Source organism: Theropithecus gelada, chromosome 7b (genome assembly GCF_003255815.1).
Source record: "Theropithecus gelada isolate Dixy chromosome 7b, Tgel_1.0, whole genome shotgun sequence".
In the NCBI taxonomy this organism is placed as follows: domain Eukaryota; kingdom Metazoa; phylum Chordata; class Mammalia; order Primates; family Cercopithecidae; genus Theropithecus; species Theropithecus gelada.
In genome coordinates this window covers 82,838,119-82,865,657 of record NC_037675.1, presented here as the reverse complement: position 1 = coordinate 82,865,657, position 27,539 = coordinate 82,838,119, and the positions used below count along the sequence as shown (strand labels likewise).

Genomic DNA, 27,539 nt, shown 5'->3' with positions numbered 1-27,539 from the left:
ACCAATGAAAAACTGCAAAAATGTGGCCTGCTTTTCATTTTGATGAAATACATTAGTCATGCTTTATGTCATAAATTCATGGTACAGATGTTCATAAAGTAAGTCACCAAAATTGAATTCTAAATGAATTTACTCTTTACTCTTTTTCAGCAAATTACTCAAAGCCCCCAAATGTCTAAAAGCCAATAAATATTATGTTTAGTCTGATGAGAAGAAATTTTGTTTTGAACTGAAAAGTACTAAGACACGTTTTTGAATATGCTTACAAATGATTTATTTTGCAGTTATTTATTCTTGCCTATTTTTGAATGAATTCTTTTCACTCTTTTGTCTGATTTCTCTGGTTTGCAGGGCAACCCAGTTGGACAGAGTGGGCTCGGAATGGCCTACCTCTACGGGAGAGGAGTTCAAGTTGTAAGTGTTCAGTCTGACATTCTGACTTTAATAATCAGTCGGCTGGAGAGGTAGGGACGTGTTCCTTAATTAGCTTCCAGTCAGCCCAGGTGGGGCTGTTCCATTGTAAGCAAAGCTGAACCTCTTCCTGTTGTCTGAGTTTGTCTCACTACCACCCCACACCCGACAGACACCCTCTCAGCTCTCTTAGAACAGCTGTGTCTGGCACTTTCTCCCAAAGGTGTGGAGCTGTTTCTTGTTCTTCCATCTCTGCTCTCTACCTGACGTGCTCTAACCATTTCTCAGGACTTTATCTCCTTGCCTACTTTTTTACTCAAGCCTGACAAAATGCATAACTGCCTTCCATTTAGGAGGAGGAAAGCTTTCTGTTCTGCCCTTTGCCCCTTCTAGCTACCACCTCTCTTCTCCCAGCCCTTCACTCAAGAGTCAAACTAAGCTGCTGCCATTCACTCTTGAGTTCTTAGCAATCGAACTTCTGCTTCATGGAACTATACTGTCTGTACAGATCACCAGTAACCTCCTAAATGTCAGTCCAATTGACATTTTTTGGTTCTACCTCACTTGACCTCTCCCTTCCCTGGTGTTCTGTCTGTGTCTGGGTTTCCTTGGCCATTGCATCTCATCCTTCGGTGCAGCCTCCTCGTATTGGATGTCCCTGGATTCATATTGCTGTTGCCTTCTCTATATGATCTTTCTAAGTAATATGTCCTTTTGATTTGAGGCTGAAACTAAGAGCTAGGTTTAAGAGCTAGGTTTTTAATATCTATAGGTATTCTCTAACACAAAAGACAGTAATGTGTTCTCATTTTGAGGCCTTGTAGTCATTCTAGGACACTAAAATTCAGTAGTAACCTTTATTTTAACTTTTCTCCTTGGGTACATATGACCTTTGAAGTATAATAATAATGTAGTGTTTGGTAAGGTACACAGGGAATAAAAGAATAAGGAGAGAATTTCCCTTCTTTAATTTTAGGAAAATTGAGGTTTAAAAAGGATTAATTGGTTAGCAGAGAAGAGACTGTTTCTTAGTTCCTGGTCTGATGTTCTACTAGTGTTTATGCTTTCTGAGAGCAGCATACAAATTGTTTCACAAAAACTCTTATTTGCTTTTCTTCACCGCCTTAAATATTAATCCCCCTGTGACTTAATGTATATTATTATCTATTATAAGAATTAGAAAGTGATCTTTTTAATGGCTCTTTGGGAATTTTTTTATATGCTTTGTTCATTTTTTTAATAAGTCTCTTAACTTTTGAGTATGTCAGCCTTTTGAGCGTTCTCATCATATGACATCTTTTTCTACAGAATTATGATCTAGCCCTGAAGTATTTCCAGAAAGCTGCTGAACAAGGCTGGGTGGATGGGCAACTACAGCTTGGTTCCATGTACTATAGTAAGTAACATTGGAATTAATGGTGGATACACCAAGTTCTAAATTAAGCTGTTTTCCTCTGGATGGCGTTATGATATGGAAATGGGTGTTACCAAATTCTGGCTGGTTAAATGTTCTGCCAGTTCAATGATTTATACATCTTGTGTTTTTCATTGTAAATTATATTAATCTGTATCAATATGCTAATTTGTATTAGATTCACATATTTACTTGTAAGAATTCTTTCATTAGAGTTTTATTCCTCATATATAAGCCTCCTCTGATGCTTAACTAAATCTTAAGTCTATTATCTCGTGTGATTTTTTTTTTTTCTTACAGACGGCATTGGAGTCAAGAGAGATTATAAACAGGCCTTGAAGTATTTTAATTTAGCTTCTCAGGGAGGCCATATCTTGGCCTTCTACAACCTAGCTCAGATGCATGCCAGTGGCACCGGTGTGATGCGATCATGTCACACTGCAGTGGAGGTAAGGTCTTTTCTACCAGCTTGTGTGTAGGGAGTTGATTTGCCCAGCAGGAAAGTCTGTGCTTTTAATTCTGGTTTTCTTGGTATGTTTTCTTACATAGTTCTAGACTCAGCCTACCTAGCTTTGATATACTGAGGGAAGACTAAGGGGTCGGTGTGTAATTATTATACTTACTTTAATGTCTCTCCCTATTAGAGTCAACTGTATGAGGGGAGACATTAGTGTCTGCAGTATCTCTCGCACCTAAGACAGTATCTGATAATAATCAGCATCAAAAAAAAATGTGAGCTGGGCACAGTGGCACGTGCCTGTAGTCCCGGCTACTTAGGAGGTTGAGGTGGATGATGGCTTGAGCCCAGGAGTTCGAGACCAACCTGGACAACATAGAAAGAGCCTATCACTTAAAAAAAAAAGGAAAGAAAGAAAAAGTTGAATGAATGTTCCAAAAAGGAATGCTAATATCTCCTAATTGGAAATTTTCCTCTTAGCTCTTTCTTAGACCTGGCACTTTAAAGTGACATTGATAAATGCTTGGCAAAGTTTCTAAATCTCTGTACTTTAGTTCACTCACTTGTCAAATGGGGCTGTTGACAGGACTTATGTCATAGGGTGGCCCCTCATGAACCTCATGGGAGGATTAAGAATCATAATACACATAAACCGTTAGAACAGTACCTGGGCAGAGTAAATGGTAATTTTTGTAGTACAATAATTGTGTACTGTTATTTTTTTATAAACCCATTGACTTCTAAAGAGTAAATGAAAACTTTAAAGTATCTCAAACTTTTATGTCTATTCAAGAAAGCTGCCAGAAATTGAAAGAGCAAGCTTAATAGTTATCTGTAGCCAAAGTGCATAAGTGATTTTCTGGTATATCGTTCTTATTTTCTTTTACTGATTTTTTTTTCCCCCACCTCACACAGTTGTTTAAGAATGTATGTGAACGAGGCCGTTGGTCTGAAAGGCTTATGACTGCCTATAACAGCTATAAAGATGGTGATTACAATGCTGCAGTGATCCAGTACCTCCTCCTGGCTGAACAGGGCTACGAAGTGGCACAAAGCAATGCAGCCTTCATTCTTGATCAGAGTAAGGTTCATTTTACTCCTACCTTAGGTTTAGAATGCACGAGTTCACACCAGTGAGCTGTTTAATCTGTTCAAACAGAAAAGCTACTAGGAAACATTCTTTATTATTATAACTGGAACTGAACACACATGCTTAAGTTATTAATATTTTACTTTAGCCATCAAAGTTAGTTTTATAACCAGAGTTGACTGTAGAATGGATTTGACATTCATTTTAAAATTAAGCCCTTTGATTAAATATATTTTTCAAAATACAGTGGATACAAAAACGCCATTTTCCCAACACTGTGTAGAAAAGTGGCTCAATAGTCTCATGATTGGTTCTATAGATAAAACATGTTTCACAAAGTAGTGCGCTCTTGCATCCGATGATTGCTTTGAACTCACTATTTTAGTTCAGTAATTGTCTAATTTCAGCATTTGTTTTAATTCTTTTTTTTTTTTTTTTTTTTTTTGAGACGGAGTCTCGCTCTGTAGCCCAGGCTGGAGTGCAGTGGCCGGATCTCAGCTCACTGCAGGCTCCGCCTCCCGGGTTCACGCCATTCTCCGGCCTCAGCCTCACGAGTAGCTGGGACTACAGGCGCCCGCCATCTCGCCCGGCTATTTTTTGTATTTCTTAGTAGAGACGGGGTTTCACTGTGTTCGCCAGGATGGTCTCGATCTCCTGACCTCGTGATCCGCCCATCTCGGCCTCCCAAAGTGCTGGGATTACAGGCTTGAGCCACCGCGCCCGGCCTTTAATTCTTATATCCTAATTCTTCTTTAACTTATGCTTCACCTGTCCTCCCTACTTTGCAAATGAAAATTAAGTCTAGTGCCTTTTCTTAAATGCCTGATTTGTATTTCGTTTCTTTTCCTGTAGGAGAAGCAACCATTGTAGGTGAGAATGAAACTTATCCCAGAGCTTTGCTACATTGGAACAGGGCTGCCTCTCAAGGTGAGTGATTAATTCTAGGATAAAAGTTTCACCCAGGGACCTCCCTGTGTTGTTTATCTCCCATGAGAATATTAAACCATGCCATTCATCTCCTTTAAATTGAGCAGAAGCCGGGCACGATGGCTCACGCCTGTAAGCCTGGCACTTTGGGAGGCCAAGGCAGGAGGATCACTTGAGGTCAGGAGTTCGAAACCAGCCTGGCCAGCATAGTGAAACCCTAACTCTATTAAAAAAACAAAAGAATTAGCCGGGCATGGTGGCAGGCGTCTCTAATCCCAGCTACTCAGGAGGCTGAGGCAGGAGAATCGCTTGAACCTGGGAGACAGAGGTTATAGTGAGCCAAGATCGCACCACTGCACTCCAGCCTGGGTGACAGAATGAGACTCCATCTCAAAAAAATAAAATAATTAAGCAGAGATACTGTGACTTCATTTGTTTGCATATTATTCTTATTTATTCTTAACATAGAAGTTTCTCAGAGCCAGAGTTTCTAAATTGGGTTGTAAAGTCTTTGTACAACACATTTCCGTCAAGCTATGATTCACTCTTTGGTTTGTAGTTTGAGGCCAGTATACTGTGTGAAACAGGAATTAAATAGAATATATGATAGAATATTAGTCTGAAACCTAAGAGACTTTTTCCTCTTTTTCTTTTGAATATTTCTTTTGAACATGTTCCTCTCAACATTCTCTGCTTGTTCCTTCTCCAAGCCTAAATGGTTAGTCTGGACTATTTTAAAATGTAAGTGACATGATAAAGTAGAGCCTGATCATTTACATAGGAGTGTTTGTGAAAGAAGGGAGTACGGGTTGAGTATCTCTTATCTGAAATGCTTAGGACCAGAGTGTTTCAGATTTCGGATGTTTTTGTATTTGTGTGTGTGTGTTGGGAATATTTGCGCATATATATTGTTTGAGCATCCTTAATCTGAAATCTGAAATGCTCCAGTGAGCGTTACCTTTTGAGCATGACCTTTGAATGTCAAGTTTCAGGTTTTGGAGCATTTCAGATTTTTGAATTAGGGATATTAAACCTGTCCCCCAACACACACACCAACTTGGTTTTACCTCTCTCTATTCCAAAGCCTTCTGCAGAAGAGCTACACTTCTAGTTTAAATTTTTACCGGACTTTATAACTTGGCTGAAAGGATTTGTTACAAAGTTTGTGTACTACGAATTAAAATTATTTGTTTTATGTAAGCATGTTAACAGGAGGAGAAAAAAGTTTGGTCTGTTTTAAACATACTTTATTTATTGGCAGTTCTGCATTTAACTTTTGTTTAAGGCTATACTGTGGCTAGAATTAAGCTCGGAGACTATCATTTCTATGGATTTGGCACCGATGTCGATTATGAAACTGCATTTATTCATTACCGTCTGGCTTCTGAGCAGCAACACAGTGCACAAGCTATGTTTAATCTGGGATACATGCATGAGAAAGGACTGGGCATTAAACAGGTGAGTGTGGCTTCCAAACATGTTTGAATCATATAATTGTGATTGGGGGAAACACTTGCATTTGAATAGAAAATAGACTTTCCTTGACATTCAGTTGGATTTCAGGCCACTAAATTATGGGCCTGATTTGTAATATTTCAGAAGACTGTGCTTCCATCTCTCATCTTCCAGCACCCACAGATACTACTATCCACGCCATTTTATTTAGGGATTAAGCTGAAGACAGACTGATGAAAATGGAAGTGCAGTGCTGCCTCTGCTGATAACTACTTGTTTGAGAAACTATCTGTCCGTCTTCAGCCAAATTCTATTCTTTTCAAATTATTTTGAAATGAATTAAATGCATTATGATAAATTTATTTCTGATTCTTATACTTTCCTAATGAAGTCTGACATTCTCTGGACTCATGACTTAAGGTTTTGCCTGTGTGCCCTCAAAAGAAATTGGAAAAACTACAGACCCCCTTGTACACTTTTAAGTTGGCATTTCAGTTTTTTCTTAAGTTTCAAAGGGTCTAAATTCTAGCTATTTTAATCATTAACATTTTTAAATAAAGTTAGTTACCCTTAAAATATCCAGTAGACTCTAAATAATAATAATTGAATACTCACCCACCATTATTAATGTTTTAGAAATATACAAGCAAGTTTTTTAATTGAAAGTTATATCTTTTCCTGTTTCCCTAAATTTATGTTTTCTACCACGACTTCTGTAGAATGTAATACTAATATATTGTTTTTAATGCTTAGGTCTTTTATTGATTACTCTATCATACTTATCTGAAACAAACAAGTGTATAAATTCATTTTGAATTTTTTTACCAGTGATCTAAGTGTTAAGAAAAATTCATGAGATATTACTAGTCACAGTTGGTCAGTTAATACATTGTTGGTCAGATCTACAAAATACATTTTGATAAAACTTTGCTTTTTGTATTGTTAATTGAAAATGCATCTTTTAATGAGATAGAGTATTTGTTAAAAATTGAGATTTCGCATTAATTCTGTTTTTCATTTTTTAAAATGTATCACTAGAATGTCATTCATATAAATATGTACATGAAAAATGGGAAGAGTTTCACTATAGCGTGGTCACTTAATTCTTCAAACTGCCTTAAGAGTTAGATGCCAAAAATCAGAGTCACTTGTCATTAGAAATTATTTTTAATGATCAATCCCCTGACCACTTGATAGGTCCCTCTTCAGTTGTGTCGAAAGCAAAGAATTGGAAACGAGAGACTTGTGAAAACATGCGTTCCCTGACACTGGCGCCTTTCACTTTTCTCAATTTCTAGGAAGAGTACAAAAGGCTTTACCAAGACTTATGAAATGGGCTGTTAATTATACTCCTTCCTGTGTCACTTAGAGGCCCTTTGTTGACCTAACTCTGCTTAAGGATTGAGGGAAAGTTAAGTTCATTTTTTGCTAATGCAGTATTTTCTTGACAAAATGCTGCTGCTTTGTTCACATTTGGATGTTTTATTTTAATTAGTATGTAAATGTTTATATTTTAAACTTACCTTAATATTTAGAATATTACTAAAATTAGATACTTACGTATAGTTCAGTCAAGGCTTAGGAGCAGCAAACTCAGTACATTCAACTTCTGGAAGATCTCTGCCACTTAATGTAGTAATTAAAGCCTCTCTTTATTGTCAAACCCAGTCATCCAGTGTCCCAAATTAGACTTAGCTTCTATCAGAAAGGCTGATGGGTTTTTGTCTTTTTTTTTTTAAATGGAGATGGGGTACCACTGTGTTGCTTAGGCTTGTCTCAAACCCCTGGGGACTCAAGCGCCTTGGCCTCCAAAAGTGCTGGGATTGCAAGTATGAGCCACTGCACCCAGCTGACTTTATTTTTAAATCGAGTGAGGTTTAACAAGACTAATATAAAAATCACATGTAAGTTATAGCTTTCATGGAGTACATCTAGTAATAATTTACTGACTGTAGTCAAGATTAAAATGATATAACTACTCTTGTTTTTATAATAGGTTATAAAACAAGAAAATTAATGTGCTCTTCTAATTTAATTTGTAATACAATGTATAACTAATAATAGAAATTCTTGTGAATAAAGAATATGATAAAAGGCATAGTATTCCGTTGATAAGAGTAGGGGGAGGGAACTTTTGTTTAGCTTTTGAGAATAAATAATCATGTATGAAAATAAATAATCATGTATAAAAATCAGTAACTCCATTACTTTTTTTTTTTTTTTTTGAGATGGAGTCTCACTCTGTCGCCCAGGCTGGAGTGCAGTGGTGCGATCTTGGCTCACTGCAACCTCCGCCTCCTGGGTTCAAGCTATTCTCCTGTCTCAGTCTCCCGAATAGCTGGGATTATAGGCGCCTGCCCTCACGCCCAGCTAATGTTTGTATTTTTAGTAGGGATGGGGTTTCACCATCTTGGCCAGGCTGGTCTCGAACTTCTGACCTCATGAGTCACCTGCCTCGGCCTCCCAAAGTGCTGGGATTACAAGCGTGAGCCACCGCACCCGGTTCCATTACTTTTTTTTATAAGACATCGTGATCACCTTTTGTATTTTTTTTCTTTTGAGGTTTAAAATATTCATGCTACTAAAAGCAATCCCCCATTTAATATAGTTAGGAAAATATTAAATATGAGGATTGACTGTAATTGAAAAAAATCATATTATTTGATAAGTTTTAATTACACACTAGTGAATCTATTTAATTGCCCCAGTGAATCATCCAGTGTATGAATCACAGGAAGTTTGATCCATGATCTTGAAAAATACAGCAGTCCAAAAAACCATTTGAGTTATATTTTTCTAAAAACTCAGACACTAACCATACTGTTACCATTATTTGAAGATGCTCTTCTTTTTAAATAATGACACACCCTAAGGACAAGAATAAGGAATAGGTGAAAATAACTGCTTGTATTTAAATATGTTGGCAGGGGGAGTCATTTTTGGTCTTTAACCTTTCTTCCTCATGTCTCATGGAATTCTTTAAGAGTTTGGTATTCTTTGATAATAGGGAGTAGAAGTGAGATTTTTAAGTGAAAATTCCCACCATCCCATTCTATTACATGTCTGAATTCAGAATACTCCACCTGGGCCAAAATTAAGAATGACTGGTTTCACCCCTTACAGAAAGATCTAACACAGGGAAACACAAGATCCCCTAATAAGGGTTTATAATTAGTCGATAAAGGAGCCTTCTCCAGAACCAGTATTTCAAGGCATCTCTTCTGGTGGTAGCCCCTGAGGTTTTTACACCCCAAGGCAATGCACTTGAGGAAAGAGTGGGGTAGATAAGGGCTGTGCCTCCTTTTTTGCAGAGAAACATTGCTGTGCACACAGGCCTATTCTCAGCAGATCCCTTTCAGGAAAAAGCACATATGGAAGCTGCAGAACTGCAGAACGGAGTCCCTTAACATGTCCATGCCAGTACCTCTTGGTAAATCTTTTTCTTTTTTTGGAGACAGGGTCTGTCACCCAGACTGGAGTTCAGTGGCACCATATCAGCCCACTGCAACCTCCGCCTCCTGGGTTCAAGTGATCCTCCCACCTCAGCCTCCCAAGTAGCTAGGACTACAGGCAGGCGCCACCACACCCAGCTAATTTGGCTTATTTTTTTGTAGAGACAGTTTCACTATGTTGCCCAGGTTGGTCTTGAACTCCTGGCCTCAAGTGATCCTCCTGCCTCACCCTCCCTAAGTGTTAGGATTACAGGAATGAGCCATCCGGCCTGGCCTTTGTTGTAAAATCTTGAGTGTCTCTACCCCACTTTGAAGATCACTGTCCCAAACTGAAACCAGACGTTGCTAACACTGATTGAAGTTTTCAGTAGCAAAAAATTAGTGTGAGTTTCAGAGGTCACCCTTGGAAATCTCTAGGTTAACAGTGCTAATGCATAGATACATGGCTGTATCCAGCATATCTACACAGCAAATGAGATATTATGTTGGGGGAAAATGAGTTTTTTAATTAAGTTTTTCAATATTAAGCAGTTAGATAATTAAACGAATTTTACCCAAGTGAAGCTTGGCATTTTTCTTTAGGTGAGGGAAACTCATTTTAAAATGAAAACCTCAAAGGTAAAATAAATTTGTCTAATATGTTCACTAAATATTTTTACTTATTTTGACAAGAAAATGCATTTTTGTTTCTTACCTATGTTATAGGATATTCACCTCGCAAAACGTTTTTATGACATGGCAGCTGAAGCCAGCCCAGACGCACAAGTTCCAGTCTTCCTAGCCCTCTGCAAATTGGGCGTTGTCTATTTCTTGCAGTACATACGGGAAACAAACGTAAGTGGTCCATGCCGCTTTTCATTAAAATATAAATGATGGAAGGTCTGTCCTGGAGGTTTGTTTTTCAAAAGTTGAGAAGCACAGGGAAGAGTGTCCTGCAGGTATCAGGTGTGTTCCCTTCTTCCCCTCGGCTCAGGTACCAGAGTACCTTATCAGGGGAGGGATAAATGCAGGCACAAAGCAGCTACTGCAGTTTTTAGATAGCGTTTGACACTTCCTAACGCTAAAGCATTTTTCATGGAGGCAGATGTTTTCTGGTTTAGGGAAAACTGAGACTAACGGCAGTTTGAAACAGTATTTAATTCAGTAAACGTTAAATCAGATGACCGCCTGGCAGTGATTCAAACGAGTCCCTTAAAAAGAAAAAGAAAAAAAAAAAAAAGGAAAAAAGAACCTGAGAACCTGCCCAGGTTGTTGTACTTCAGATTCTTCTGATAGTGAAACATTAAGTTGAAAACACCACCCGAATTTTCTTCTCTAAAAGTAGCGTAAATTATTTAAATAGGCTAATGGAAGAACCTATATAGGAAGTGGGTTACCCATTTTCTTCAAAATTACCAACTTTAGTTGGCAATACTGGTATGTAGGTACTCTTGGGTTCTGCCAGCTTTATATTTTGTTTCTAGTACTGTAGTTCCTAGAATGGATTAACTGGTGCAGCATTTCACTCTGAAAGCCCTAAGATGTTCAGAGCCCTTGTTTCTAACACAGGCTTATTCAGGACAAGAGAGGTTTCTTCAGGACCAGAAAAGGGTGGTGATTCACCCTTTTGTTAATGGCTTTCAGTATTAGATTCAAGAACGGGCTTTCCCTCATGTCTGTCACAGGTATAAATGTAGTCCATGCTGCTCCAGCATCAGTGAAAAGAAATGGACTTGTCTAGTTCATGCACCTGAAGTCCTCCACAGTAGGGCTCCAGAGCACTGGTCTTGTGGGACTCTGGCCTCCCAGTCACTTATATATTAATTGCATGGTAGCGTGAGTCAGGTGTGCTGTAACCACTGCCAACTGAAACAATCTGTGTTCCTTTCATTAAAAAGCCAATCATGTGGCAGCCTCCTCTTTCTTTCTCAGTACCATTGCAGACCCTTCTCTCTCACAGTTTTTATTACTCACTGTTGGTTATGGTCTAGGACTTCATCTTACAATATGCTGTACTGGGTATATTATATCTTTGCTATTTGTGTTAATATAGAAGTATAAAGAAGACAGTAAAAACGCCCCATAATCCTACCACCTAGCTATTCCAACAAAAAAGAAAAAGAGAGTACAAGACTAATAAGTAGTGATCGTAAGAAAGTCAAACAGTACAGAAGACCACAGATCTCCCATCCCAGATTCTTCCCCAGAGAACACAATTAGTGGTTTCTTGTCATTTTTTTCCAGAAAAATTTAGCACTTGTACCTACAAATGTGTTATACAGATACTTCAAATGTAATTTTATTTTAAAAATTATACCCCATATTTACTATCTTAATGGGTAAGTATAATAGAAGTCAGAAAGTGTCAGAAATAAGTGATATTAAAACAATTAAAATATCATAGCCTAAGGATGTAACTTTCAGGTTGCAATTCAGATGTTAAATATTTTGTGTTTTAGTTAAATCCTAATTGAGAAGCATTATTTATTCAGCTATTAAATGGTTGAATTGCTGCTATTTTCAATTACATGGAGAACAGTGAAGTGGCCCCACTGTCATGGAACAGAGCTTTCCAGCTGGTGTGCTGTCACTGCCAGTAGATCCGCTGTGCCAAGATACTAATTTCTCCCCTTGGCTCGCCACTGTTTTTTTCTTTTTTTTTTTTTTTTTTTTTGAGACAGAGTCTCGTTCTGTCGCCCAGGCTGGAGTGCAATGGCACAATCTCAGCTCACTGCAACCTCCACCTCCGGGGTTCAAGCATTTCTTGTGCCTCAGCCTCCCAAATAGCTGGGATTATAGACTCCCGCTACCATGCCTGGTTAATTTTTGTATTTTTAGTAGAAACGGGATTTTGCCATGTTGGCCAGGCTGGTCTCGAGCTCCTGGCCTCAAGTGATACACTCACCTCAGCCTCCCAAAGTGCTGGGATTACAAGGTGTGAGCCCCTGTGTTTGTTTTCAAATATTTTCTGTGAAAAATGATTAAAATTAGTGTATTGGATTACTGATGGAAAGAACACTGTCAAACATTTTATATTAAATGTCAGCTGTTATACATTAATAGCTTAATTCCTCAGACACATTATTTTGAGCTTCAGTTGAAGGCTTTTAAAACCCTTGTAAACATACACACGCATTGCAAAACATTTTTAAAACCAATTATTTTAGTTTCTGTACTTACCTCTGGTGATGTAACTTTCCCTGTTCCTTGCCTGACATTTTAGTGATAATAATGGTTTCTATATTATTTTCATTAAGATTCGGGATATGTTCACCCAACTTGATATGGACCAGCTTTTGGGACCTGAGTGGGACCTTTACCTCATGACCATCATTGCGCTGCTGTTGGGAACAGTCATAGCTTACAGACAAAGGCAGCACCAAGACTTGCCTGCACCCAGGCCTCCAGGGCCACGGCCAGCTCCACCCCAGCAAGAGGCGCCACCAGAGCAGCAGCCACCACAGTAACAGCCACTGGGTCCAGCCTTGATCAGTGACGGCAAAGGAAGTTATCTGCTGGGAACACTTGCATTTGACCTTGGATCAGTGGTCACCTCCCGGAAGAGGCACGGCACAAGGAAGCATTGAACTCCTAAAGCTGCTTAGAATCTGATGCCTTTATTTTCAGGGATAAGTAACTCTTACCTAAACTAAGCTGAATGTTTGTTTCAGTGCCATATGGAATAACAACTCTCAGTGGCTTTCTTTTTTCTTTTCTGGAAACATATGTGAGACACTCAAAGTAACGTCTACTGTATCCAGCTATCTCTCTTGGATCCTTTTGGTCATGATTTCAGTGTGCATAAGTTCTTAATGTCAACCATCTTTAAGGTATTGTGCATCGACACTAAAAACTGATCAGTGTAAAAAGGAAAACCCAGTTAGTTGCAAATTTAAATGTGTTCGAAAGTCTGAAAATAGAACTTGCCTTTTAAGTTTTTGGAAACTGCGACAACTGAGAAACTCTTACCAGTCCACATGCAATTAGATTTATTCAGCATATTCATTATTTTAAAAGGGAAGGTTGGGCGGTTTCTTATTGGTGATCATCATACGGTATACCATACTCCTCTCCTTCAAAGACTGAAAGGCCTTGTTAAGAAGCTTTTTGTGAGCTTTACTTTTTGGAATGGAATATACATATGCAAAGCCTTGTGAACTGACTCCTTGCGCTAACGAGAATTTGCCCCACCTACTCTGTAATTTGCTTGTTTGTTTTGAATATACAGAGCCTTGATCCAGAAGCCAGAGGATGGACTAAGTGGGAGAAATTAGAAAACAAAACGAACTCTGGTTGAGGTACCACGATCACAGACACAGACACACTTTTCCTAAAGTTGAAGCATTTGTTCCCAGGATTTATTTTACTTGGCATTTCTTTTTGCACAAAGAACACATCACCTTCCTGAATTCTTTAAATATGAAATATCATTGCCAGGGTATGGCTTACAGTGACTACTATTATAATACTAAAACTCAGAGAATCGAAGATGGATTAAACTCAGTGGTTGATGAAAGCCAAAACCTGTCTATATTGTTCTGTACTCTTCAGGTATCTTTTTATTTCTGATAGTTTTATATTATAATAGAAAGCCAGCCACTGCTTAGCTATCATAGTCACCATTTTCTCACTACTAACATTAGGAAAATCAAGGCTACTTGATTTTCAGGATTGTCTGGGTAAATAGTATGGGAAAAAAACTGAAGAGGTTCACATAATCACACACGTGAAGGAATTAAAGCTTAAACTGAATTTGTATTTCATTTTATTGTCAGATGGTGGTGTTCACCAGCCTGTATCTTGTCTGAGACTGCATTTGTATCTGAGCGGGTTTTCTATGCCTACTGATGTCAGTCTGTTTATACTAACCTTCATGCTTTTTTCCCAGAATCCCTCATCTGCCAGAAAACTTGAAAAGTTTATTGCTTGTAGAGGTGTACTGCTTTGATTTTTGAAGTTGGGGTAGTAGTTAGAACTAGATTTAACTAGTCTATAATGAACATGAAGGCTTTTAAATGTGAAGTTGTATACCTTTTTTGTGTTTAGAGAATCATGGGAAACCTGGTAAGCAAAACTTTCCTCCCAGATAATTGCTTCCAAATTCGAAGAGTTGGTCACCAAGAGAACCATATGTATGAAAGCATATCTGTGAAAGGTAGGAAATCTACCCCCACTAAGTGTAATGTTGCTTTAGGCAGCTCTTGTAAATACTAAGACTTGTTTGGTTGCTTACACGTAGAGATTTGAGTTCAGTTGGTACATTACTTTGGTGTCTGTACCACGGCCCCTTCTCCCCGCTTCAAAATAAGTGTAATCCATGGTAGCAGCCACACTTCCTTTAAAAAGAACTGTTATAATTTATTTAAAAGTTGAAAAACCACCCAAGATGACTACCAACTTTCACTTTTTTCTTCTGCTGTCCACCCTCATTTTTCTTTCAGCAAGATTTTTATATCTAACTTTCCTTTCCTCCATCGAGTACATGCTTTGAGAAAACATGTCTTAAAACAGTGTGTGCCACCTAAGGCTGGATGGGAAAGTGCAGTCTCGTTCTTCATATGATAACCCACTTCTTATTAGTTTACCACTTGCCTTTTTTTATTGTTAATGTTCTGAATTTCCTTTTCTTGGCTTGTTTCCACTTTGTTTTACCCTGGGTCATTTGCTGCCAGCAGTTTGTGAATGGTATCTTTCAAATAACTTAGTTCTTATGGCTTCACTTAAAGACTGTCTCAAAAATACTTTGCTCTCTTCTTCTTTTGTGTTCATGGGACATGGTACCTAAGCAAATAGGAGTTGGGTTTGGTTTTTCTCCTAAAATAATGCTCAATACTTACCTAATCAAATGGCATCCATTTGAATAAAATGACAGTAACTAAAGCTAGTTAATGTCAGTGACATTAAACTAACTCAGGATTCAGGAGTTTTAATGTTAGAATTTAGACTTAACAGATAGAGTGTGGCTTCATTTGTCCACGGTAGCCCATCTCTCCTAAGACCTTTTGTAGTCTGTCTTCCTGCCTTCGAGCGTGATGACAGTAATACCCTGTTTAGTATTCTCTTATGCATTTGGTTTGTTGGTTAGCCGACTGTCTTGAAACTATTAATTTTGCTTCTATTTTATTTTACAGAGGTAGCATTGGTGGGTTTATTTTTTCCTCTCTCTCTCTCTGTTTGAAGTTTCAGTTTCTGTTTTCTAGGTGAGGCTTATTTTTGATTTGTAGTCAATGGCAAAAAAAAAAAAAAACTAAATCAAAGATGACTTCTTTTCAAAATTTATTATTTAGCACTTAGATTAATTTATAAATTATTAATCTTGATACTCCTAAGGATTTGTTACTTTTCTGCATATTAGGTTAATTTTTACCTTACATGTGAGAGTCTTACCACTAAGCCATTTTGTCTCTGTACTATTGGGAAGTTTTGGAAACCCCTGCCAGTGATCTGGTGATGATCTGATGATTTATTTAAAGAGCCGTTGATGCCTCCAGGAAACTTAAGTATTTCATTAATATATATATATAGGATTTTTTTTTTTTTTTGCTTTGTCTTTCTCTCCCTTCTTTTATCCTCATGTTCATTTTTCAGTGTTTGGAAGTATGCATGCAGGCCTATAGGTGAAAAACACAATTCTTTATGTGGGTAGCATGTGCATTAATGTCTCAACTACATATGCAAAAACTTCCTTTACAGAGGTTCGGACTAACATTTAACATGCGCATTTCAAAACAAGATGTGTCATGGAAACAGCCCCTTTACCTGCCAAGACAAGCAGGGTTATATTTGTTTCAGTGACAGCTGATACTTGTTTTGAAAGTGAATCTCATATGTATATATATTACACATTATTATGACTAGAAGTATATAATAAATGATTAGAACAAAAGAAAATTTCTATTTTCATGCAAATATTTTTCATCGGTCATCGCTCTCAAATATAAATGAAAATATAACACTCCTGAATGCCTGAGGCACGATCTGGATTTTAAATTTGTGGTATTCATTGAAAAGAAGCTATATTTCTCCACCCACTTGGTATTTCAAGAAAATTTAAAACGATCCCAAGGAAAGATGATTTGTATGTTAAAGTGACTGTTTGCACAAGTAAAAGTCCGATGTGTGCATGAAAAGGATTCCTTGGTTATGTGCAGGGAATCACCTCACATGCTGTTTTTCCTATTTGGTCTGAGAAACAGGCTGACACTATTCTCTCTGATTAAAAAATAAACTCATAAAACTCATAATGTTGATATAATCAAGATATAACCACTATAAATATGTAGAAAAGGAAGTTTTAAAAGACCTTAAGCTGGCATTGTGAAGGAACACCATGGTAGACTCTTTTTGTAAATGTATTTTGTATTTAATGAAATGCAGTATAAAGGTTGGTGAAGTGTAATATAATTGTGTAAACAAACAAACCCTGTTAATAGAGAGATGTACAGATTCGTTTTGTACTGTATCTTGAAACTTGTGAAATAAAGATCCCACCTCTGGTTATCCTGTATGCTGTCATATACCACAACCAGGCGTCTTTCCAGACAGACTTTTCTTAAGCTGAATGATTCAATTTTTAAATGTTTTTTGGAAATTCAGAAGCTTCTGAAAACATTCATTTGGGGCAATTTGAATTCATGTTTCATTTTAAACTCCTGAAATTCAGAGTTTTACAAGTCCAATACTGCCCTAGGGAGAGCATGAATATGCTAAGAAATGTGATTATCTTTTCAATCTTCGATCATCTTTGCCCTGAAGCGGCCTGTGATATGTAGTAAGCATGATTCACTCTAGCCTGATGATAATATAATTTATCTAAAGTTTGTTTATGCATTGCCTTGTGCCAGGAAATTTTTAAGAGACACGTACAACACAATAACATTTATTTAGACTAAATATGTTCTGAGTAAAGGAGAAATGAAAAAATACTAAATCAAGAGTGAACATGTACACAAAATGCAGCTGGAAGTGGGCTACAAATTTGGCCCCCAGCTTCCCAGCAGGCAACTCAAAGAGGTACCTGAGGTAAAATGTTCCAGCTTAGAAGCATTAGGTCTTGGATAAAAAGCCTGTATGGTGCAAATTGTGGCAACTGAGATGTCAAATCTCAAATTTTACTTGTGGCAGCACAGTCAGTGACCCCAGATGACCTTGACTGACCTAAAAGTTGTAGGGGAAGTCGGATGTCGGAGCCTTAACACCAGCAGGTGACCATCCAACCTGGGGCAATACCTGTTCACCACTTGGCCTCTTTCTGACAAGTCATTAGAACGTCCTCCATCTTCACTGGCTGCAACTTGATGAGCTACAGCCTCTTTCCTAACTTCCTTTATGATGCTAATTTAGGTTGGTTATACCAGCTTAGAAGTATACTTACATTAAGTTACAGCAGATACACAAATTAGATGCAAGTAAAAAAAAATCAGAATTTTTGTAGTAGGAACTATGAAAAAAAAGGAAATTTTTTACTTTTTGGGTATTTTTCTATGAATAAGAAAAAGCATTAGAACCTATCAGTTCAAAAGGAGGTACTGCTGTGTAACGGGCTTTGTACATTCCTTCTCATGTCACGCCAGTACTTCGCCATCAAATTGAACAAGCTTTTCATTAGATTCTGAAACTTCACCACCCTAGTAGTTTATTATTGGTATTAGAATTTGAGTAGAACTCTGATTTTCCCTAGAGGCCAAATTCTTTTTATCTGGGTTAATTTCTTTTAAACAACGTTAATGCTGAATTGTATATTAAATCCCATTTCTAAAAACTGCACAATTTTTTCTCGTGTGAGTGGAATGTGGTTAACTGAATTTGGAATGTTCATATAATTTGTTGCTGCTCAATCGGGTTGCCCTTTGCCTCCTCTCTACCGCCCAGTATAACCTCATTAATTCACCTCTCAGACTTGGAAAGAATGTCCATAAGTCTTGGGAGATAAGAGATTCAGGTATCCCATGTAAGGATGCTCACTTCGAACATGAGTATGTCATTGAGTTTTACACGATTCAAGATTTAAATGTGGGCAACAGAAACCTCTGTTCTTGGAAACAGATTTATTTCAGGATGTGAAAGCACAGCTGTGGGTTTCAAGAGTTTGCACACCTGCGTTTCCTCACCCTTCCTCTGTGGCTATGCCCGTAGATGCTTTTCTTAGGAAAATTTGATTAATTGAACATTTTTTGTTCTAAATGCAATGTCCTGAAGTGAGTAGAGACTAACGCTGGCTGCGCGTGTGTGTGAGTGCATGGTGGTGAGGAGTTGGGGAGCCTTCCAGCTGATTTTGTTTCCCTTAAGTACTAAAAGAAGAATTTACTTGAATTTCTCCAACCTGTACGTGTATTTTCTTTTACCTACCATTTGGACAATGTTCTGTGGCTGGTAGCGTCTTAAACCTCTTTTCTTTTTTTTTTTTTTTTTTTTTTTCTTTTGAGACAGGGTCTCGCTTTGTTGTCCAGGCTGAGTGCAGTGGCTCAATTAGAGCCCACTGCAGCCTCAAAACTCCTGGGCTCAAGCAATTCTCCCACCCCAGCCTCCTGCATAGCTGGGACTACTAGCGTGTGCCACCACAGCCAGCTATTCTTTAATTTTTTTGTAGAAACAGGGTCTCCCTATGTTTCCCAGGCTGGTCTCAAACTTCTGGGCTCAAGCAATCCTCCCACTCCCAAAGTGCTGGGATTACAGGTGTGAGCCACCATACCCAGCCCGTCTTACATCTTTCAGTGCATGGAAATGTACTTCCAGGACTGCGAGAGCTGAGAAGAGCAGGGTATTTTCCTTGTAGCCATCTTTGGACCCTAGCTGAAGTATGTGCTGAGGTTAAAGCACCCACACTGGGCCTTTATTTTTTCAAAAGGAGGAAAAAGTAATTGAAGCCTTAAGTTTGTGTAATTGGTATGTGTATTTCATCACTCATTTGAGACTGAAAATTAGTTAAAGCCTCATAACTAGACTGTTGTTTTGTGTTCTCACGTTAGCTAAACCAAAGAATCTGTTGAGTCTCAACACAGTACAGTAAGTTAAGAGAGCACATTTGTGCCTTAGAGCAGTTAAACAGAGGAGAAACCCATGAACAGAGATGAAACCCAAACTTTACTACAGAGAAATGAAACTCCATCTCATCTGACCTGTTGCCACTCCTTAAAGGGGCTTTTTAATTGTGAGTCACCATTTCAGTGCAGGCCATTATGACAGATCAGATAGAGGCATAAGGGAAAGGTCCATGGCCAGGTGTGGTGGCTCACGCCTGTAATCCCAGCAGTTTGGGAGGCGGAGGCAGGTGGATTACGAGGTCAGGAGTTCGAGACCAGCCTGGCCAACATGGTGAAATCCCCTCTCTACTAAAAATACAAAAATTAGCTGGGCATGGTGGTGTGCACCTGTAATCTCAGCTACTTGGGAGGATGAGGCAGGAGAATGGCTTGAACCCAGGAAGTGGAGGTTGCAGTGAGTCAAGATCACACCACTGCACTCCAGCCTGGGTAACAGCACGAATCCGTCTCAAAAAAAGGAAAAGAGATTGAGACACAACCAACCATTTGATCCTCGCATGGGTTCTCCTGAGTTGCCCAATCCCTTCACAAAAGAGATTAGTGATGGTCAGTCCTAGCCCCACTGAATGGCCCTAAAATGCAAAGGAAAACGGGAAGGATGCCATAGCGAGAAAGTTCTGGACTGCAGTCGAGTCCTCACACTGGGTGGGTGGCCCCAGACAAGTGATTTGCTGGACAGGGTTCTCATAGGCATCAAGAGACTGGGTGGGGATGGTCCTTAAGGTCCTGTCCAGCTGTGGGAGGTCTTAAGTGCCAAAAGAAACCAAATTGACTTTTTATTCCACTGACACCAGACACTTTACAAGGCTTCCTGGTGGAAATGACAACATTCCACTGTCCTAAAATGGTTGACTCCAAATAATTTACAAACAAAGTTTATGCTAAAGAGGTCAATATTAAAGTTTATACATAAGGGGTCAGGCGCAGTGGCTCACGCCTGTGATCACAACACATTGGGAGACCGAGGCAGGCAGATCGCTTGAGGTCAGGAGTTTGAGACCAGCCTAGGCAACATGGTGAAACCCCGCCTCTACCAAAAAAAAAAAAAATTTGCTGGGCATGATGGTGTATGCCTGTAGTCTCAGCTACTTGGAAGGTTGGGAGGCTGGGGTGGGAGTATCACTTGGGCCTGGGAGGTGGAAATTGCAGCGAGCCAAGATCATGCCACTGCATTCCAAACTGGGTGACAGAGTGAGACCCTGTCTCAAAATTTAAAATAAAGTTTATAACATAAGGTTTCATTTGGGCATTCATTCACCAGCCTCTATTAATCACCTACTATCTTCCAGACCCTGAAGTGTAAAATGAATTTAAAGATGAGTATGAATGAAAGACTGAATTGAAAGAGGCTGTTTTCATCTGCAGGTCTTCATCACCACAATATGTGACAGGTGCTAAGTGTTTCACATCCATTATTGAATTTAATCTTCAATACTCCAGGATGTCAGTACTAGTCATGTCATTCTCATTTAACACATGAGGAAACAGGCTTGGACAAGCTAAGCAACTTGCTCAAGGTCACTCAGCTAGTGTTAGTCATAAAACTTGAATTCAAATAAAGAACTGGGCCAGGTATGGCGGCTCACACGTGTAAGCACAGGACTTTGGGAGACCAAGGCAGGCGGATCACCTGAGGTCAGGAGTTCGAGACCAACCTGGCCAATATGGTAAAACCCCGTCTCTACCAAAGATACAAAAATTAGTTGGGTATGGTGGCACATGCCTGTAATCCCAGATACTCAGGAGGCTGAGGCAGGAGAATTGCTTGAACCCGGGAGACGGAGGTTGCAGTGAGTCAAGATCGTGCCACTGCACTCCAGCCTGGGGGACAGAGTGAGACTCCGTCTCAAAAAAGAAAAAAAAAAAACAACAACAACAAAAAAAAAACCTGTCTTGGCTAAAAGCACCCAAGTTGTAAACTGTTATGTTATGCTGTCTCGTTAATGCAGCATGGTAAGGTTTACAGTGGAGTTATAAATGCAGTGCCCATAAGGAACAGGAAAGGGTAACAACAGAATGAGCAACGTTTCTCCCAAGTGCGCGTCATCCTTGTCCGTGCTCACAAGTGCTGTTTTGTGCTTAGCATGTGCTGCTGCTTTACAGTTGTAAAGACATAAAAAAACAGCTAGAGCACATCAGGATTGGCTTGTCTCTGTTCCACCACGTCTAGTGTGAGGTGGCATGGCTTGAATGGTTTGACGAGCCATGTGGCTGGGACCGCAGCCTTTTTTCTTTTGACATACACCTGGAGCTGAACATCTAGGATGCTCCTTCACGCACATGCCTGGTGCCCAGGCTGGGCTGGCCAGCATCACCGTCTCCACGTGTGGGGATCTCAGGGTAGACAAAACTGCCTCAGAGAGCACTCCAAGAGCCAAGATGGTGCTGAGGGGCTTCTTAGGACCAGACTTAGAAATCTCAACCATTGGCCAGGCGCGATGGCTCATGCCTGTAATCCCAGCACTTTGGGAGGCTGAGGTGGGTGGATCACGAGGTCAGGAGATCGAGACCATCCAGGCTAACACGGTGAAACCCCGTCTCTACTAAAAATACAACAAAATTAGCCGGGCGTGGTGGCGGGCGCCTGTAGTCCCGGCTGCTCGGGAGGCTGAGGCAGAAGAATGGCGTGAACCCGGGAGGTGGAGGTAGCAGTGAGCCAAGATTGCGCCACCGACAGAGGGAGACTGTCTCGAGGAGGAGTAGGAGGAGGGGGCGGGGGAGGGGGAAGAGAGGGGGAGGGGGAGGGGGAGGAGAGAGGGAGGGGGGAGGAGGAGGAGGAGGGGGAGGAGGGGGAGGAGGGGGAGGAGGGGGAGGAGGGAAAAAAATCTCAGAAATCTCAACCATTAATAGGATGCAGACCAATAGGACTGCATCCTATTGGTCCATAAGTCACTTGGGCCAGCCCAGATTCAAGAGTTGCTGGTTGGAGAAACAGACTCCACCTCCCAGCAGAGAAGTGACTTGGGCATCCACGGAGGAAAGGAGTCGATGGTGGCCCTCTTCAGATGAGGCTGCCACAATCACAAATTCATTCTTCTCCATGGTATCAGCCACATTTACAGTTAGTAAACAGTTACGGAAAACATCTGTGTTTGACTTGCTTCTAGATCGCTTCTCTGTGTATAACTTGGGCTATTAATTGTGGTAATACAGGGCGACACAGTAAATCAGATGTCAGCCCTACCTTCAAGGACTCCCTAAACAGTGGCCTTCAGGTGCTCGGCAAGACCAAAGCTACTTCCCTGATCGGAATTTTTAAGAGCTTCTCATTTAACTGCTACCAACTCAGTTGGTCTACAAATTTAGAACGAGAACTCCCACATCCGTTTACCTGAAATAGCTGAGCTAATGAAGATTAATGGAACTAAGGGGGGAGTGCGTGAGTGAGCAGTATTCATCATACCTATTTCAATTCTCCTCACTGCTGGGGTCTCAACATTATGCTGTACCTTTTTTCCCTCCCTCTGCCCTCTGCCCAAGCTCACTCTCCTCCAGGTTTCCGCTCAGACTTGCCTGACTGCCCCCCATTAAATCAAGTCCATCTGTTATACACCCCCTGTGTTTTCCCTTTATAGCACTTATTGATTAAGGTATTTAATTAATCTTCATCTCTCTACTGGTAAATCTCAAAAGGACAGGCATCAGTCCGTCTTACCCACCAGTATGTGCCCAGAGCTTGGCACAATGTCCAACACACAAATTAATTTGATTAATACTTGAATTAAAAATTAGCCAGACATGATGGTGCGTGCCTGTAATCCCAGCTACTTGGGAGACTGAGGCATGAGAATCACTTGAACCCGGGAGGCGGAGGGTGCAATGAGCCAAGATGGTGCCACTGCACTCCAGCCTGGGTGACAGAGCAAGACGCCATCTCAAAATATATATATATATATATATGTATATATGTATATATACACACACACACATATATATATACACACATACACACATTTTGTTTGTTTGTTTTAGTAAAACGGAGTTTGTTTGTTTTGGTAAAACGGAGTCTCATTCTGTCACCCAGGCTGGAGTGCAGCAGTGGGATCTTGGCTCATTGCAACCTCCGCCTCCCAGGTTCAAGCGATTCCCCTACCTCAGCCTCTTAAGTGACTGGGATTACAGGCACCCACCACCATGCCCGGCTAATTTTTGTATTTTTAGTAGAGACGGGGTTTCTCCATGTTGGCCAGGCTAGTCCCAAACTCCTGACCTCAGGTGATCCACCCACCTCAGCCTCCCAAAGTGCTGGGATTACAGGCGTGAGCACGGCTGGCCTCCAATATATGTACATATGTATACATATGTATATGTATGTGTGTGTGTATATATACACACATATATATATACGAATTTGAATGAGCAGATGGACTTTCCAGTAGAAATAACATTCTGAAAGATGGTGAAGATCCAGAGTCATCTCTTGAGAAAACCTGTCTAAACACAAATGTACTTGAACAACTTATGTGGCATTGTGTTACTTAACTAGCTACTTCATGTAAAATTTCTCTGAAGTCTTTACCCAGTCAATTCTCCCTATTCCCAAGAAAGCAGGAGAAATCCCTCCTAGAAAAACAGCTTCAAGGAGGGAAAAGAACGTGAGTACGTCTGGCAGGTGCTTTCATGGCTGATGGGCGGCCCAGGGATGACAACTTCTACCCCGCAGTGGGGTGGCTGTGCTCCAGAAATGGGGTCACGAGGGCTCTACATTGAAGGCAATCCACTGAAGTGACAAAGCCCTTTGCCAACCAAAAAGCAGGAAACACTGAGTACTTAAGCCACCGCTGAAAAGAAACCAAGGCAGCCCCGGCCCTCCTCCCTATAGCGTGGCAATTCCACTCAACGCCACCTGAATGCTTATTAAGGCCACGGCCTTGTGCCAGGAAGGAGGGGCACTGTGATGGAGCTGGGGGCTGACTCTTCCACGAATGCTACCTGGAGATGCTATTGGGCATGAATATTCTTACACGGGGCATGGCCTTTCCACGCATGTCTTTCTTCCTCCAGCAGGTTGACACTGTCATGAGATCATAATGATGAGAAATTGCAAGAAATACAGTTGGAGGATTTGCTTAGATTTTTTTTTAAAGTGTTACCTAGCGACTGGGCGAAGTGGTTCATGCCTGTAATCCCAGCACTTTGGGAGGCCAAGGTGGGTGAATCATGAGGTCAGGAGTTCGAGACCAGCCTGGCCAAGATGGTGAAACCCCATCTCTACTAAAAATCCAAAAAAAAAAAAAAATTGCCGGGCGTAACGGCGTGCACCTGTAGTCCCAGCTACTCGAGAGGCTGAGGCAGGGAATTGCTTGAACCCGGGAGGCGGAGGTTATGGTGAGTCGAGATCGTGCAACTGCACTCCAGCCTGGGCGACAGAGCAAGTCTCCGTCTCAAAAATAATAATAATAAATAAATAAAAGTGTTACCAAGTAGTGATACTCTGGCCAAAGTACGATTAAAAACTGAAAACCAAGACGTTTCAGTATCTCTTTAAAGAAAGTGCTGTACTTCTTTCTTAGGATTTTATGGCTGGAGGAGATACACAGCTGTCTTCATTCTCTCTCTTCCTCCCCCAAGCAGCCTCGGCTTCTTTTGTTTCTGTAAAAAAGAAGTGCAAGGCAGAGAAGAACTGAATCCACAACTCAGTCTCCTTTTGCTCTATATAGCATTGCTTCTCTCAAAGATGCACAGTAAATTGGATTGGATCGTAGTATAGACGGTCCAAGCTCCTTTTTTGGGTTGAAACGCAACCGATGTGTCACTAATCGTTTTAAATATGCGCCTACAGATTCCTCGGAAAAGTATGACTGCAGTTACCATAATTTCCACTAGAGGGCACAAAAGGGCTACGTCTGAGGCAAAGTTTTGTCGATAAAACTTTCTGGGTTTTTCCGAAGTTTTTCAGGCGTCTTTTCTGGGGTGGGCAAAATCTGAGGGACAAGTGCTCCCCAGATTTCCTGGAATAAAATCACTGTAACTGCTAGAAACATCACAAAATGTTTAAAAAAGTACACTAACCCAGCAGTGTGAGTTGTGACGTGTACACAGAGCTTTCTGGCTGATGTCGCTTAAGAATCAATGTGATGTTCCTCTGTCAGCAAGGGTGCATCCCCTGCCTCCAGAAATATTTTCGTCATCATCATGACTAAATGATGGCTTCCATAAACAGATGTCTTAGCCACTGGCACCTCTGTGTGTGGCCTTATTTGGAAAAAGTTAAAGATCGCCAGCTGAGATATTCTAGATTATCAGTGTGGGCCCAAAATCCAGTGACAGGTGTCCCTTTTTTTTTTTTTTAAGTCACCCAGGCTGGAGTGCAGTGGCGCAATCTCGGCTCACTGCAAGCTCCGCCTCCCGGGTTCAAACAATTCTCTGCCTCAGCCTCCCGAGTAGCTGGGATTACAGGCGCCCGCCACCATGCCAGGCTAATTTTTGTATTTTTTTGTAGAGACAGGGTTTCACCATCTTGGCCAGGCTGGTCTTGAACTCCTGACCTCATGATCCACCCATCTCTGCCTCCCAAAGTGCTGGGATTACAGGCGTGAGCCACCACGCCTGGCTGACAGGTGTCCTTATATGAGAAAGGCAGAGGGAGATTTGACACACAGAAAAGGAGAAGACGCAGAGGAGAGGAAAATGCTTTGTGAAGACGGAGGCAGAGATCGGAGTTCAGCTGCCACAAGCCATGCCAGCGGCCACTAGGAGCCGGAAGAGGTCAGGAAGGGTTCCCTCCTAGGGCCTCCGAAGGTAGCACAGCCCTGCAGACACCTTGATTTTGACCTTCTGGACCCCAGAACTATGAAAGAACAAGTTTCTGTTGTTTTAAGCCACCAAGTCTGTGGTGTAATTTGTTACAATAAGCCTAGGAAACTAGCACAGTCATCCTATACAATGCGTGGTCAATGGGAGCAATGTGACCCCAAGGAGGAGAGAATGGGCTCCTGGGAGGGTGTGAAGAAGTCCTAGATATTACAATGGTTTGTCATCCTCCAAGAGGCTCTATAAACAGCCTTATGTATAAACATAAACAGATAGACAGTATATCTGTGGTGTTAAAATTGTATACTTAGTGGGGAGGAGAAGGACAATTAGGAGGGGAAAATGTCTAAAAAGGCTCCTTAGAAGAATTCTTTTTTAAAAGTTGAGAGGCTGGGCGCGGTCACTCACGCCTGTAATCCCAGCACTTTGAGAGGCCAAGACTAGCAGATCACGAGGTCAGGAGATCGAGACCTGTCTGGCCAACATGGGGTGAAACCCCGTCTCTCCTAAAAATACAAAAATTAGTTGGGTGTGGTGGCACGTACCTGTAATCCCAGCTACTCAGGAGGCTGAGGCATGTGAATTGCTTGAACCCAGGAGGTGGAGGTTGCAGTGAGCCAAGACCTCACCACTGCACTCCAGCCTGGAGACAGAATAAGACTCTGTCTCAAAAAAAAAAAAAAAAAAAAAGTTAAGAAATGCAGCTCAAGGCCAGGCACAGTGGCTCACACCTATAATCCCAGCACTTTGGGAGGCTGAGGCAGGCAGATCGCTTGAGGTCAGGGGTTTGAGACCAGCCTGGCCAACATGGTGGGAATTTGAGGAGCCTTCCTGAACAAGGAGGAGCTGGGGTATGGAAAACAAGCTGGAGTTAGCCAGGCAACGAGAGGCGGGCGCTGGAGGCCATAGGAATGCTCCGTCTGAAGAGAGGCACTTCCTCTGTGCTCTCTCAGGCGCTCCATCCTTTTCATTTCTGCTGTTACCACCTTGGTTAAGGTCCTCCAATCGCATTACGCCTCGGCAACAGTGTTCATCCCATCTCTGTTCCGCTGCCCTTCTGACCTCCCCTGGATACCAGATGAATCTACCTTAAATAATTTGCAACAAACACACACGTCTTCTGCTCAAGAACCCTCTGTGACTCACTATTACAGGATAAACTCTCCCCAAGCTTGCTACTTAGACTCTAACATCCTTGCCCCTTCTTCTTCTCTTACCTAACCAATACTGTTTTTCCCGGATATCGCTATGCTACAGGTAAAGCTATTACCACAGCCGGGCGCGGTGGCTCACGCCTGTAATCCCAGCACTTTGGGAGGCTGAGGCGGGCGGATCACGAGGTCAGGAGATCGAGACCATCCTGGCTAACACGGTGAAACCCCGTCTCTACTAAAAAATACAAAAAACTAGCCGGGCGAGGTGGCGGCGCCTGTAGTCCCAGCTACTCGGGAGGCTGAGGCAGGAGAATGGCGTGAACCCGGGAGGCGGAGCTTGCGGTGAGCTGAGATCCGGCCACTGCACTCCAGCCTGGGCGACAGAGCATGACTCTGTCTCAAAA

At 41.0% G+C, this 27,539-nt stretch overlaps 1 protein-coding gene across 1 annotated transcript in view; it reads left to right on the top strand.

The window, feature by feature from the left end:
• Positions 1 to 16,685, top strand: part of SEL1L (SEL1L, ERAD E3 ligase adaptor subunit) — a 69,257-nt gene extending 52,572 nt beyond the window's left edge. The window contains exons 14-21 of the mRNA XM_025391861.1: positions 352 to 414; positions 1,720 to 1,807; positions 2,126 to 2,274; positions 3,198 to 3,363; positions 4,225 to 4,299; positions 5,585 to 5,757; positions 9,912 to 10,040; positions 12,443 to 16,685. Of these exons, the coding sequence (XP_025247646.1) occupies positions 352 to 414; positions 1,720 to 1,807; positions 2,126 to 2,274; positions 3,198 to 3,363; positions 4,225 to 4,299; positions 5,585 to 5,757; positions 9,912 to 10,040; positions 12,443 to 12,652 (1,053 nt within the window). The 3' untranslated portion in view covers positions 12,653 to 16,685. The remainder of the gene's footprint in view (positions 1 to 351; positions 415 to 1,719; positions 1,808 to 2,125; positions 2,275 to 3,197; positions 3,364 to 4,224; positions 4,300 to 5,584; positions 5,758 to 9,911; positions 10,041 to 12,442) is intronic.
• Positions 16,686 to 27,539: the final 10,854 nt, after the last annotated feature.